Source organism: Conger conger, chromosome 4 (genome assembly GCF_963514075.1).
Source record: "Conger conger chromosome 4, fConCon1.1, whole genome shotgun sequence".
NCBI classification, from domain to species: domain Eukaryota; kingdom Metazoa; phylum Chordata; class Actinopteri; order Anguilliformes; family Congridae; genus Conger; species Conger conger.
This window is the reverse complement of record NC_083763.1, coordinates 21077467-21092964: the sequence shown is the minus strand read 5'-3', so window position 1 is coordinate 21092964 and position 15498 is coordinate 21077467. Positions and strand designations below refer to the sequence as shown.

General features: G+C 45.0%; 1 protein-coding gene across 4 annotated transcripts in view; it reads left to right on the top strand.

Annotated features, from left to right (window-relative positions):
• The window catches only part of pde4dip (phosphodiesterase 4D interacting protein), a 39172-nt gene that overhangs the window by 3584 nt on the left and 20090 nt on the right, over positions 1–15498 (top strand). For all 4 annotated transcript variants that reach the window (XM_061239866.1, XM_061239867.1, XM_061239864.1 and 1 more), the window contains exons 2-21: positions 1265–1402; positions 2016–2135; positions 2462–2551; positions 2699–2908; positions 3002–3160; positions 3579–3683; positions 3980–4117; positions 4603–4782; positions 5192–5386; positions 5724–5915; positions 6439–6529; positions 6662–6735; positions 6840–6956; positions 7450–7569; positions 7774–7880; positions 8232–8371; positions 13048–13160; positions 13501–13694; positions 14009–14330; positions 14929–15118. In XM_061239866.1, the coding sequence (XP_061095850.1) occupies positions 1265–1402; positions 2016–2135; positions 2462–2551; positions 2699–2908; positions 3002–3160; positions 3579–3683; positions 3980–4117; positions 4603–4782; positions 5192–5386; positions 5724–5915; positions 6439–6529; positions 6662–6735; positions 6840–6956; positions 7450–7569; positions 7774–7880; positions 8232–8371; positions 13048–13160; positions 13501–13694; positions 14009–14330; positions 14929–15118 (2995 nt within the window). The remainder of the gene's footprint in view (positions 1–1264; positions 1403–2015; positions 2136–2461; positions 2552–2698; positions 2909–3001; positions 3161–3578; positions 3684–3979; positions 4118–4602; positions 4783–5191; positions 5387–5723; positions 5916–6438; positions 6530–6661; positions 6736–6839; positions 6957–7449; positions 7570–7773; positions 7881–8231; positions 8372–13047; positions 13161–13500; positions 13695–14008; positions 14331–14928; positions 15119–15498) is intronic.

Genomic DNA, 15498 nt, shown 5'->3' with positions numbered 1-15498 from the left:
ATAATGATTTCCATTTGAACTTCCAAATTTGGTTGTCATGGAGCTAATCCTAATATCTAATATCCTACTATAATTCAGAACCTTTTAAGCCTGTCTGAACCTGTCCTTCCCACCTAAATTGTAAATCCTCTAAAGTAAATTGTTCTTTCTCTGAAATGCTGGGCTTTTCCTCATTTTAATCGTACATTTAGCATCCTTTCTACCCTGTCCATGTCCGCTAAAATAGTACAGCGCAGGCAGCCAGAGAGCAGTAGCTGTCCTATTTTCACAAATAGCCGGAGGCAATATCTCCATTCTGTGCAAGACAGGCATTTCATTCGACCTTGTTCTCGCCACAGCCATCTACAGTGAATACAGGCACATTGTATAATATAACATTGACAGAAACAAGAAATAATATGAAGATTATAAAGGAACAGAAGCTTGTAGAATGTCTCAGATATTTATGCAGCTTTCATAACCTGTGAAAGCAGAGATCACAAGTTGGATGTAGGATGGTGCTGTAGATGTTATGGTGTGATGTGATTTGATCTTGGATGTGTAGCCTTATGTATTATTTTTATTAGTTTTAGTAGTAATAATAATGTCTGTGGGCTGTAGCACTGGGAATGCCAGTAAGAAGTACTTGAGTGACACACTGCTTCACGGAGTGGTGCTTCCTGAGGAAGTCATAGAGCACAGCGCTGACTCAACAACTTTCCTTTTTCACTTGGTGGGGTTTCAGAAGAAAGGCCTAATGTGCAGCATTGCAGGGTTAGGATATTGGGGAGACTGTCTTACTAATCTCATTCATTACAATAGGTGGCCTTTGAGGCTGGAGCTTTTAGTAGCTGAATGTTGGATATTTGGCTCGAGACTCTTCTGCAGTGTGTTTTGTGGTCTTGACGGGGTGAAAGTTTGTGATCACAATGAGATTAGCATGCTGGCTGTACTCTGTTCTTTCAGTCCACTGATCATGGGAGACCTCATTTTGGCCACCATCTCTATAAACACTGAAGGATTCTCTGACGACCTAGTCACTCTGTCTTGCTCACTTTCATTTTCACTTCCTTTCTATCTATCCCAAGGCAGGGGTTTTGCACCATAGGCAAATGTGATGCAATGATTTGCAAGATGCCTTTCCTCTTATGCAGTATGAAGTAATCCTTAGTGTGGGTAAGGTTACATGCTCTGATGCTCTTTTGGTTGATTCCCAATGAGGCACAGAGTCTACTCATATTTACAGCACTGTTTTTCTGATGTGAAGGGTCTGTGTGGATTTCAGAATCTGATCGAGGAGCAGCAGACTCAGCTCAACCAGTATGAGTGTGCTGCAGGTCAGTGTGTCAATGAACTGCAGAAGGCCCAACTCCAGGTGCAGTCCTCGCAAGTCAAGATCCAGGAGAGCGAGACCAACAACAGGGTACGGTATCACACACAGACGTGCAGATATCAACCACCTACCTCCGCTCATAACCATAAGCCATACAGATATCAACCACCCACTCCAGCACATAACCACAAGCCATACAGATATCAACCACCCACTCCAGCACATAACCACAAGCCATACAGATATCAACCACCCACTCCAGCACATAACCACTAGCCATACAGATATAAACCACCTACTCTACCACGTGACCATAAATCCTACAGATTTCAACCACCTACTTCAGTTCATAACCACAAACCCTACAGATATCAACCACCCACTCCAGCATATGACCCCAAACCTTACAGATATCAACCACCCACTCCAGCATATGACCACAAGCCATACAGATATTTGGTCACACATGTCTAATGTGTCACAGTGATTAGCCTGTGCTCTGTCCAAGCCCTCATATTTTGAGTGAATGTGGCTGTGTGTTCTGCTTTGTGTTAGTCTGTGAGTTGTTAATCTGTACTGTGTTAATAACTGTACCCACAATGACGGTTGCTGCACTTGTTGTTATTGTTAACCCCCTGCTGCTCTCTCTTCACATAAATATAACTGTCTATGTGTGGGTGTGTGTGTGTGTTGTGGCCTTCAGAAGCTGCAGGAGAAGCTGTATGAGATGGAGTCTGAGCTCCGCGCCATCAGGCAAGCAGCTCAGAAGCAGGAGCGCACCATCCAGCGCCTGACCGACACCGTCAGCACCAAGAGCACTGAGGTGAGCCCAGACTGCCGTGAGTGAGAGCACTAGCGCAGTCCGCCTGTTATTATCACTTACAGTAGTGGGAACGTAGTCACCTCACCCCTGATGTTTGCATCTTAGACGATCTGAAAAGTAGGCCATAGCAGACTGTGGAATGAGAACCTGCAGTCTTCTGATCTTCGGGAGGGCTTTGGGCATGCAACTCAAAAGAGCTGAAATGGCTTTCAGCAGAACAGTGCAGTGTTCTTCTGTCTTTTTGATTCTCTGCAGTCATATTTCAGGCGGCCTCAGTCTTCTGCTGGTATAAAGGCCTTGTTGTTGTTGTGTTGTTTGTCCCCCAGGCGGAAGAACTGCTCAGCATCATCGAAGGGCAGAAAAAGATGATGTGCAAGCTTAAGGAAACAGTCAGTCGCTACCAGATTACCCTGCAGGTAAGCTCTCCGTCCTGCTAGCGGAGGTTTAGCATTAGCATATAGTTCTTTCTTTGAGCCAGTAAAGTGTCCCTAGCATAGAGCTGTGTACAGAGCTGAGTGCCACCCTCACACCTTGCCTGTGTCTCCCTCCCTCCCCTGGTGCAGGGGTCCATGGCGGAGCCCCCAGCCCTGCAGGCGGAGGTCCTGGCCCTGCAAAGCTCGCTCTTCTCCACCCAGCTGGAGCTCCAGAGCGGCCAGAGGGTCCAGCGGCAGAGCCTGCGGCAGACCTCCGACCTCTCCCGCGCCCGCGACCGCCTCCAGAGTGACCTGCAGGAGGCGCTGCAGCATGCAGAGGCCACGGAGAAGCACAACCAGGTCAGTGCCACGCAGTTTACTGCTGAGTCTGATCGCGTGCGTGCGTGTGCATGTGAGTGTGTGTGTCTGACGGATGTTCCTCTCTTCCTCCAGGAGATGCGCAGTGCTCTGAAGCAGGCCCGAGCTGACCTGCGGGAGAGGGAAGGGCAGGTGAAGGAGAAGGAGAGACAGAGGCTGGCGGAGGTAGAGGCGCGAGATAAGACCATCCAACAGCTGAGAGCGTCGCTGAAGGACAAACAGCAGCTGCTGCAGGTCTGACTCTCACTCTTTGCCCACACGAACACACATACGTACATGCATACACACACATATACAGACACACACATACACATATGGACAAACATATACAGACACACACACGTGCGCATACTCATACACACAGACACACTCACACATACAAGGCTGCAGACAGCTGCAGACAGCTGTGAACAGATTTGCATTGAAACTGATACTAACTAAGAAAAGGCCCTGTATATGTAAAATACTATAGTGTGAGAAGCAGTATTAGACATGGGAGAAAGCGGCTGAGCAAACCGAGAGAAATGCAGCTCAGAGAACAATCGGCAGTGTTATGTGCTCATAGAAAGCCTCCTCATACACGCGCGCAGTGCTACAGGGTGGGATCATGTGAGAGAGAGATGAGCCTCACCCTCCCCTCCTCCCCCCACAGGAGTACTCTGAGCTCCTGGAGCAGCAGCAGGACCCCAGTCAGACCCGCGACGCCATGCTGGACAAGCTGAAGAGCCGCATTAAGGACAGGGACAGAGGCCTGGAGGTAAAACTCCACACTGACCTCTGCTGGAGCGGGGGTGGATACTCCCACCTGCAGCCTCCGCTAATGTGAAATACAGCCAAAATATATATTTTAAATAATTATATTATTACAAATAATTCCAATAGCCAGTTGATAGGGGAACATGAAAGCAGATGTTAAGGAGGTTTTGTACTGCATTCAAGAGTGTGTGGGGAACACTGAAAAGCCACTTGTAGGTAATGATGTGTGGGAGCTCGTCCTACGCTCCAGGCATGAGCAATAGAGTAAGTGCTGCTCCCCGCTCCCTGTCCCTCCAGCGCGCCATCGATGAGAAGTTCCGCTGTTTGGAGGAGAAGGAGGGCGAAGTGCGGAGGCTGCAGCTGGCCCTGAGGGAGAAGGAGATGGACCAGGAGAAACTGCGCTGCGTCCTGTCTAACAACGAGGAGACCATCCTGGTACTGAGCGATACACAGACACACAGCCTCTCACCTCACGCATGAAGCACTATTCTGTACTGTAGTGCGCTTCACTGTACTGTAATGATGGCTGCACAGCTCTGTGTGAGTGAGTTTCTTCCTTTCTGTTTCTCTGTGTCTTTTACCTGTGTGTCTGCCTTCTGTATTTTAACTGTCTGCATGCACTGCTGTGTGTGTGCGTGTGTATGTGTGTGTGTGTGTGTGCAAGCGCACATGTGTGTATGTATGTATGTACGTGAGTGTGTGTGTGTATGTGTGTATGTATATACGTGAGTGTGTGTGTGTATGTATGTGCGCGAATGTGTGTGTCTGCCTTCTGTGTTTTAACTGTCTGCATACACTGTTGTGTGTGTGTGCGTGTGTGTGTATGCATGTTTGCGAGCGTTTGTGTCTGTCAGTGTCTGTACATACGTGTTTGCGCATCCGTGTATGTGTTTATGTGTGTTTCTCCTTGTGTGGTTCAGCACCTGGATAAGCTGGTTCAGGGGAAGGAGCTGCAGTTGGAGCAGACCTCCACGGTCAGCAGGAACCTGCAGATGCTGAGGCAGGAGGCGGAGGAGAGGCTGGGCCGCAGCCTGAGGGAGAGAGACTCCATCATCAGCCAGCTGCAGGCCTCCCTGCAGACACACAGCAAGGAGGCGCAGGTACCCCCAGCAGAGAGACCGAGAGAGATATTGTAACTGAAATCATTTTTGAAAATTATTTATGTACCCCTTGTACAAGGCACACTGCTCAGCTGAAAAACTGTATTACAGCATGCCATTGTAGTACACATTCATAATTTCAATAATATTCGGTAATATTCATAATACGTTTTGCAAACAAAGTTCCAGTCTAATGACAATAAACATAAAGAGCACTACAATTAAGGGAAAACACAATCAGTCAGTCTGGAGCTCACGGATATTGAGCATTATTGCAAACAGTCTGCAAACAGACCAACATTTTGACACAAATTATGTACAGATAACTCTGTAATCCTGCTTTGTGATACAGCCTATGTTTTAAGTAAGTAAGTGTGTGTGTGTGTGTGTGTGTGTGTGTGTGTATCAGGACCTGAGGGCTGCCCTGCTCAGTAAGACCCCAGCAGGCAGCGCCGGGTTGGTGGAGGAGCTGAGGCTGCAGCTCCAGCTGAAGGAGCTCCTGTTCCAGAAGGTTCTGTCTGACCGCAGCACTCAGGCCCAGCTGCACCAGGCTGAGCTCCAGGAGCTGCTCCACTCTCTCAGCTCCAGAGACCAGAGCAGCCAGGTAACAGCCTGCCAGCCTGGGCCACATTCACTCAACTACCATCAGTGAGCTGCAAACACTGCAAACCACTTATTGGAGCTTATTGGCTATTAGAAGAAGGTGAAGATATACTTTATTAAAGTATATCTTCTGGGGTAATTTGTCCTCTGCATTTGGCCCATCCCAGTTACTTAGTAGCAGTGGGCTACCACGGTGCTGGGCCCGGGTAGTAATGTGGGGTTAAAGGCCTTGCTCAAGGAGCTTGACTGGGGCTTGAGCCACCAACCCTCCGGGTTGTGAAGATGATCTTTTTTTTTGTTACTTTTTGAGTTTAACCGAACCACGTGTCTGTGCCCAGGACTCTGCGGCGCGCCTGGGTCAGGTGATCCGGCAGCATACGGACGAGCTGCAGGAGCTGCGCAGGCAGCTGGGGTGCAGGGAGCGGGAGGTGAGGGAGCTCAGCAGGGAGAAGGAGCAGCAGGGCTGGGACCCGCACCTGGAGATCAACCGCCTGCAGAGCCAGCTGCAGGAGAAGGAGGCCTTCATACAGGTGAGTGTCACACTGTCACAAAACTGTACCAGCTACACAGAGCTATACCTGCTACATCTTTTATACAGAGCTATACCTGCTACACAGAACCATACCTGCTGTAGGTTTTACACAGAACTAAACCTGCTACACATTTTACACAGAACTAAGCCTACTACACCTTTTACACAGAACTAACCCTGCTACACCTTTTACACAGAACTAAGCCTACTACACCTTTTACACAGAACTAAGCCTACTACACCTTTTACACAAAACAAAGCTACTACACCTTTTACACAGAACTAAACCTGCTACACATTTTACACAGAACTAAGTCTACTACACCTTTTACACAGAACTAAGCCTACTACACCTCTTATGCAGAGCTACTCCTTCTCCGCAGAGCTACACCTGCTACACAGGGCCATACCTGCTACACCTCTTACACACAGATACACGTACTACACGTGTTATACTGAACTACACCATCACGTCCTTCTGAAGGAGTTCTGAAGGTATTTGGGTGTTGGTTCTGTCACAGGAGCTGATGCAGGATGGCCCACAGGGCCAGGAGGAGCCCATGATCACCTCCAGGCCTGCAGAGGAGGCAGCAGGGGGCAGGAGGCAGGAGGGTAAGTGTGGAGTCTGCGTCCAGTGGAGCTTATCCAGGTCAGGTCCGAGCCTGGGTTATCAAAGCAGTGCAGATTTTCTGAAGTTTATGTGTCTTTGTCTCTGTGTGTCTGCGTGTCTGTCCCGGTGGGCAGGGCTGGGACAGAGAGACGTCCAGGCTGTGCAGGAGGAGCTCCAGCTGGTTCTGAGGAAGGAGAAGGAGGCCCAGGTGAGTAACGCTGATGTCAGAGGGCAGGGAGGTGATTTACAGGGAGGGATTTTCAGAGTGTAGGTGTCATAGACATTCATCCTCATACCTCCTCCTGTCTGCAGCTGGAGCTGTGCACCCTGCGGTCCACACTGGCCAAGGACAAGGAGGAGATACAGACCCAGGCTGCAGAACTGGAGGCCCTCACTAGGAGTGTGCACATCAAGGAGCAGCTCATAAAGGTGAGAGCACCTCTCTTACACTTTTTTAAAAAGATTTTTTAAAGCATACTTTTGTGTGGTGTCCACACTACAACTATAACAACGACGACAGTGATGAATGATATCATTGGGATTGCTTTCAGAGCGAGGGATTTCTTTCCAGCCGCATGAATGATAAAACACTGACTGCCAATCAAAATTCAACTGAATTTACATGCAAAATGGCTGATGACATAGCCGAGAGACTATTTACTGAACATTACCGCTCTTCAGTGTGGAAGTTTACATCGTTACCGTTATAGTTATCTTTGTAGTTATAGTTCTTGGTGTAGATGGGCCTTCGGAGTGCAGCTTCAGTTTTCTAATCGACTTGTACTTTTGTATGTGTGTGTGTGTTTGTGTGTATGTGTGTGTGTGTGTGAGTGTTTGTGTGTATGTGTGGGTGTGTGTTTGTGTGTATGTGTGGGTGTGTGTGTGTGTGTGTGGGTATATGTTTTTGCATACGTGCGCACAGGACCTCCAGACACAGCTGGTGGAGCCCTCTGGATTGTCTCTGGTGGAGAGACTGACCCAGGAGCTTCAGGAGCTGAGAGAGACTGTGGCTAAGCAGGACCCCTCCAGCACCAATCCCCAGGTTCTGTCCTCTCCATGCGGGTGTCTGGGGTAGTGCCTGTACAATGTGCTGTAGTGTTCTGTGGTACCTTGTGCCCAGGTTAAGAGTCATTAAAGTCACATTTTTGTAATTATGACTATGTCCACACTGTTGCATGAGGGGTGTTGCTAGGTGTCTCCTCACACTGGCTCCATTTTGAGTGTGGTTGTTGTTGTGTTTTGGCAGAGCATTTTGGAGCAGTTGGTGTCAGACTACAGCAGACTGAATGACGCCCTGAAAACAGAGAAGCAGCTGTACCACAACCTGACTCAGATCCACTCAAGTAGAGACGGGTAAGCAACCCTTGATACATGTGGTAGTAATGAAACTAGCAGAAGCTGTGGACCCACACATTGTAACATGCAGTGTTGAAAATGTTTGAATTGTTTTTTTATTTAACCTTTATTGAACCAAGAAAAAATATTTTTCAAGAGTGCTCTGGCCAAGTCAACAGCAAAAAAATTACACAGAGTCTCAGACAGACAACATATATCAGAATACAGCAACACTACACAGTACACCAATACTAAAACACAGTATCAAATCTAGTCATAACATAGACATGGCAGTAAGATCCAATGAGAACGAATGAAAGAGCTTGTTGATAGTCGTGTCATTGTCCTGCGCCTCCCTCTCTCCCCCAGCTCTGAGAAGGCCCGGACCCTGCAGGCGGAGCTGGGAAAGGTTCAGGCACTGCGGGGGCAGCTGGAGGAGGTCCTGAGGAGGGCTCGAGACTCTGCCCCGGTGCCGCAAAGAGCCGCAAAGACCCAGGCTGACTTTGGAGGTGGGAAACAGCGGAGTGTCAGGCTCCGTCAGCAACAGGCCTCCTGCACTGCAGGGGGCGTAAGCGCGCACTCTACATAGATGCACTGCCATGGGGAGGTGTGGTGGACAACTGCCTGTACTAACATTAACCTTTGGATCGGTTTGCTGGTTTTACTAACTAAATTTGGCAATACGCTTAACTTGGTTTCTTTTTCTTCTTTTTTTATTTTTATCTTATGCCAATTTTCATAATGAGATTATGAAATGAGTGAGAGTGCAATTCTCTGGCCACATTGAGCATATTTTCCTGTATCCTGTATGAGCACTCTGGATTTTTTTTTCAGAGTGGGCTTCTGGTGTTGTGGTTTATGCATTACACTCCTGGGTATTTATCCTTATTTCATCTCATCCTCCTCTGCACATGCAAACAAAGGAGAAAAATATAGCTGAAAAATATAGCCTGCCTTTAGAGGTCAGATAACTGAGAGAGATGCTGCTTTACTAGTCAGTGCATCCTGACACTTTTATTTTAAACTTAGATGACAAATGATGATCCATTCTTCATCTTGGTTAGCACATTGTGATTTGTATATTTATTTATTTATTTATTTGACCAAATGTTGTTTTTGCAATTTCATTCAGGAAGCTTAGTTACAAGGTACGTATGTGCAGGGAATGAATTAGTGTTAACAGGAAGATAAGTGCCATTTCTTCTTTTTTTACCTCCTACCTACTTTCATTTTCACTGCAGAAGGAAACCCTGCGCTCTGTAGCTGACCTGATTCACCTTTGTACTGTAGGTGTATGTATATTCAGCAGGTTCGACTTGCCCTCTGAAATCCCACTCTCCCAAAATTTCTTCCTGGTCTCCTTATAGGTTAAGAGCTCAGTTCAGCTTCTTTTGAATCCTGTTTTGTCAAAGCAAACCCTTTCTAGAGGAATGCATATGCCCAGATAGATTTCTGATTGAATTGACCACATTGTGTATGCAGATTTGATTATTAAATGCCTAATTGAACCTTTTTTTTTTTTTTTAATCTACGGAAAATAAATTTGTTGTTGCCAGTACTGACTAAAATGTTTTGGCATCGTTTTCTGACATACATGGGATTTGATACAGAAGTGAGACGTGATCCAATTGAACTCCCCCTCTGTGAATGTTCCCTTCCTTCTGTCTCCCAGCCGTGTGAGTGTGCGTGAATACGGTATGCTTGACGCAGTCTAGAAACCAGAAGAGACAGCAGAATACTCGCCTGCTTGAGAATGTGTGCAGAGCAGAAGGGAATTTGAAATTAAAATAGAATTTTTTTAATCCAAAGTATCCGACAGTAGATTAGACTAAGCAAGGGAAAATCCTCCCCGCAGCAGTGCAGGGTTAAGGGCCTTGCTCAAGGGCCCAACGGCTGTGCAGATCTTATTATGGCAACATCGGGGCTTGAACCCCCAACCTTTTGAGTCCCAGTCATGTACCTTAGCCACTAGGCTACAGTGTGTCACTGACTCATTCACTGACATTCATCCAGTTCCTGTCTCATGCCTCAGTAACAGCAAAGGAATAGATTAAATTCATACTTGCATTTTTAAAATTCTGATACATTTTCTAATTTATATTTAAATATTTTATATTGGTTTAAATAGATTTTCTAATATATAATTTTAACTGTTTTTACTTTCCTCCATATTTTTGTAGTTTTGCTCGCAATATGTACAGTGAAGTAATTGATGGAGTCAAATTTTGCACAGATGAGGTTGATTTTCAGATTGTGTAAATACTGTACTTGCCTGATGTAGTGACCCTCTGTCCTTGTATTCTGTAACCCTGTCTTTCTCACCTTTGCATGTTGAGTGGTGTGGAGTCCCAGTTTGCATGGCCGTTTTGCTGTGAAGTGTTCAAACTGACTTATAGATTACTGTAATTTTTTCCTCGTGATTTTCTGGAAAGTTTTCAAATGCAACCTGTTAAAGAAAATATTTTATATACCACCTAATTTACCCAATGTTTTTACATCAATCATTAAATTCTGTGTAATCCCAACTCTCAAAGGTTAACAAATACAGTCCCCTCGTGACTTGTTTCACAGAATTGCAGGTAACACTGATAGTAGTCAGTGGCTGCGGTTTTTATAAATGTAATTTTAAGAGTCACATTACGAATTAAAAAATGTTTTGAGGTTTAAAAGTACTGGATGTACAGTACATGGCTGGACGAAAGTAAGTATTGTATCTTCAGCTCTGAAGTGTCACAGAGTTGACACCAACAGCAGGAGTAAGAGCCAGAGGTATGTAACCTCCCCCCAACGCCCCCATCTGGTGAGAAGAGCTTTCACACCCAGTGGCAAATCACTCAAACTCAACACAGTTTCACTCTGCCAGTTTCACTCTGCAGTTTCCCTTTGTCAGTGGAGAATCACTCTTATTTACAATGAACCACATATTAAACTGGTACATCAAGGGGGAACCACAAAAGGACAGCTTCGTATTCAAGGAAAAAACCAAGCGGCATGTTGGTAGTTCAGTATGTGTGCTTTGTTTTATTAAACAGCAAATTATTGTTGAGCTCCATTTAGTCAGTTCCATAAATAGTTACAAGAAATCTAAACTCTAATGATTATATTGTTGAAGTACAGTAGACATAATATCAATGAGCTGATACATTAAATTTATATCTGCTGATTGCTGTGAATTAGAAAATAATGATATTTTATATCCAAATGTCCAATAAACCAAGGTACGCATACATGAACCCCACTCTCCTAGTACCACATTACTGCAGCTCTTTGTTATAAGCTCTGTAACTGCATCATGCCATGGCCTCTCCTAGTGATGTGAAACAGCTCAATAAATACACCTGTGATTCTGTGAGTTTGTGTTACACTTAATTTGATTCATCACTCCATCTATTTCCCCATTGCCAAGTTTTTCATCCTTGCACTTGTGATGGCAGTCTGCGGAGTGTTAAGTGAACCCATTCTGCACTCACACATACACACAAACCATAGGTTTACAAAGACACCAAGTAGCATATTTAAATGATCAAGGTTCCAGAATATTCCTATAACTATGCATTTTGTCATTGATTAAACTACAATTATGTGTGCTGATAACCAGTGGTTTAATTTCACCCTGGTTGTGTTCTGCAGTGCAGTTGGTACACTGACTTCACAAAGTTCAAATGAAGTCTTGCCCCAGCTCCAGTCCACCTTCTACTGATGCTAGAATGTAACATGGTTTGCAAGGGCACAGCTTTGACCTGTTACTGTCTGTATGTGCTGTGTATTTGAGTGCACAGTGGTGAGGGCACAGTTTTGTGAATCTCCTGTATGTAAGCACAACCAGTCTGTTCACAAGCAGAATTACTTTCATATACTCCCATGAACACCACAAATCCCAGTAAAATATGAATAGTCTCACCCCCTTATTTTGAGGCATTGACTACCAACTGCTGTCACAATCCCATAATGCTGTGAAGGAAGTGTCAAAAAAAGATACATATCCATAGTCATCATAGTCAGAAAATATACTCATTGATACAGATGTGTGCATATGGTCAGCTTTAAAGCTTTAAGATGATATCCATCCTGTGCTATATTAGTTGCAACATAGTGTCCCATAAATCACTCAGTTACTTGTTACATTAATCCTGTTTTGTCAAAGCCAACCCTTTCTAGAGGAATGCATATGCCCAGATAGATTTCTGATTGAATTGACCACATTGTGTATGCAGATTTGATTATTAAATGCCTAATTGAACCTTTTTTTTTTTTTTTAAATCTACGGAAAATACATTTGTTGTTGCCAGTACTGACTAAAATGTTTTGGCATCGTTTTCTGACATACATGGGATTTGATACAGAAGTTAATTATCTGGTTAATTATCTGGTCAAAAAGGCAGAAACAAGAACATACACTGACCAAACTCATAGACTGTATTACTGGCTGCATTGCTAAGGTTCTGCTGTCACATACCAAGTATAAAGCTATCTTAAAATACCCATGTATTTTAAGAAAGATTTAGAAAAATGTCTACAGCACTTTTGCGTTAAATAATAGTCTTCTAAGACAATACCCTGCATAGATGTTTTCATTAAAACAGGAGCAGATTGTACCCTCTGGACATTTATCCACAACTAACGAGAACTAATGAGTACCATTCTGTGTAGGCTGTCCTCTTAACAGTTATAGCCTATAATGCTCTGTCAGTGGTCAAGATTATGAGAAGCAAGAGTCAGTTTTAATCTATTAAGAGTCATATGAGCCCTGTGTGCTGCATTCCTCCTCTTTCCTGTCATGGAGTGTCTCCGAATGGCACAGTTCCCTACAGGAAATCTCTAGGTCTCTGTGCTATGACACCCTCTTCCTGTGTTCTGTGGAGACCATCACAGAGGAACAGCAGCACTGAGACTGTCGTCTTTTTGCTCAGTCAAGTTCTTTTGGTTTTTCTGAATGCTTTGGACCTGTGTCTGAGAGAGTGAATGAAAGCATACTTTGTGCATGCGTTGCTGAGCACTAACCTGAAGTAGAAGAAGGGCAATGGGTTTGCATAATTTAGCCGAAAAAATAATAGGCCTGTGAGTGTTTCCTGTTTATGTGTGTCCGTAATGAGGAAAGCAGTGGCTCAACTTTATTCACAGTTTCAACCAGAGAGATGTGTAGAATTGGTGTGTCTGTGTTGACCCATGTGTGTTGTCATTTCAGAGTTCAGCGCAGAGGAGGAAGATGACGATGATGACTACAACAGCGAATACACAGACAGCATCGATGAAGAAGAGAATGTTAAACTAACAGCTGAATCCTTGGCCAGCACACAGGTACGACATTCTGCTCATGCAGAATTACATTACACTTACATTTTTCATGGTGATGGTGCTCAATATACATACATCTATATATTTAGCTGATACCATTATTCAGCCTGACAGCATATGGCAATAATAATATTAATATTATGAATATTCCTATTTTTATTGGCCTAACAATGACCAGATATTGGTTCAGATCTAGTCCTATTTTGTTTGTAAAAGTGGCATTTATTTCGCCGATATGAGATTTCATATATTGTATGTTGTTTTCATGCTATTTTGTGATGTCACTCAATCCTTGGTTAGTGAGTCATGCTGAATTCAGAATGCTCTTTTCCCACTGAATAAGAACATTGGGCTCTCCTGTGAAAACGGAGCTGGAGGACTAGAGGGGAGTATGCTGTCCCACCATGCAGTGGAGGATGGGAAAGCCCTGGCTAAGGTGCAGCAGCTCCTGGAGCAGAAGAAGATAGTTGAGCGTGAGCTAGGAGAGCTGAAATTCCAGCTGGAGAAAGCTGGATACACTTCTCTCTCTCAGATGAGGTAATGTTGTATTCCAGGCCTTTGAAGTACACCTTTACCCCAGAAGTTGGGTATATCATTTAGCTTGGTGCTTGGAGACAAAACTCTAATCTGCACTATATTTCTGTGCCTGTTTCCTCAAGTTCCCTGAGGCTTGTATACTTGAACTTGTATACTTCATGTTGCTGCATTATTAGGCTTTTTGAAAGCGTAGTTCCTTCCCTGAGGCTCATCTACTTGAATTCATAGACTTTTGCTGCATTATTAGCTTTTTGAAAGTGTAGTTCCTGACTGTGCCTAGGGGAGGGCTGATGAGTCTTGTGTCCGTAATGCAGGACAGCCCTGCTCAGTCTGCGTATGCGGACTGACGAGGTGCCGGAGCAGAATGAACAGGAGACATGGAGAAGATGGGAGGAGAAGGGAGAGACAGGCAGACACCAGCAGAGCCTCTTCCCTGAGAAAGAGCTTCAGGAGGAGGAGGAACACTGCTCGATAACAGCAGAATTTGACAGCGACAAGCTGGGCCTTATGCAGGGCAAACACAGCGCCCCCTGTGTGCAGCTGAGAGAGAGACAGGGGAAGAGGAGGTGCCCCCGGCCCCGCTCCCTTGACCTGGGGACTCTGCTCCTGCAACATGTAGAAAATACCAGCACACAGGTACACACACACCTCAATGTCTGCAGTGAATCCCACTCATCTCACATGGCCAATGACATGCCCAGCTCCAAAACTCTCACACATTCAGCGGTCCCCCAGTTTGTTTACTTCATGCATTTAGATTTTGGGAACTTGTGATCATAGATGGCTCTTTTCTTGCTCTAACCTAGTTGTGGAAAACTGCTTGTCATGGTTAAGACATGGTAGTTAAAATTAATTGTGTTTACAGAAATAAAAACAATACAGCATATGCAGGAGGAGGATTTGTTTTAGGGGGCAATTTGGAACTCTGCTTATTTTATACTGGAACATTTGTTGCATTAGGTTACATTAAAATACATGACAGCATCCCCCCCTCCTCCATGTTCTCTGGTAGAATAGTTTCAATATGTTGGAATGGCTTCAGTGCATAGATAGTTATTTGCATCTAGTCACTGGCTGATATAGGCAGTGATAGTCATGGTGGGCAGCTGGGCACTGTCTTTTGGTCAGAAAAGGACTTTCAAAGTTTTTATGAGTAGAGTGGACACAGGCAGTTGTCCTTTTAAAGATCTTGTTCAGAGGATGTGTGAGAGCTTGACGGAGTTGCGTTGTTCAGGCGGTGGACCCAGGGGAAGGCGGGTTCTGGCAGCACGTGGAGGATGGGTTGCGGGAGAAGGCGCTGCAGCTGGGCTCGGACCTGGCCCTGAGCCGACAGGAGAGCCACGACCTGCAAGAGAGACTGATGGTGTCAGAGGCCACAGTACAGGCCCAGGCAGAGCAGCTGAAGGACTACAGAGAGCTGCTCTGTGAGTACACACATGTCCACACACGGTGACCATGTCTCCATGCTTTCAGCAATTATAACCCCATTAAGCTTACCTGAATCTAGAATTTAATACCAAAAGTGTAATGTAAAATGCTTGGATATATAGCCAAAAGTATTGAATATAAAGCGAAGGAGGTTATTCATCGTGCAATACAGTTCTTGGGACTGTGCAAGGTACAGTGGCTCTGGAAAAGGTTCCAAGTAGGGCAATCAAATTGGTTTCTGATATGAAAGTTTAAGAACGGCTTCTTGTCACCACACTTAACAAAATGGATTTAAAAGGCTTAAAGCAACTATGGTGCATAAATGTAAATGAGCAAGTCCAATATCTGCAGACTAGAACAGTGGTTCTGGTGTTTT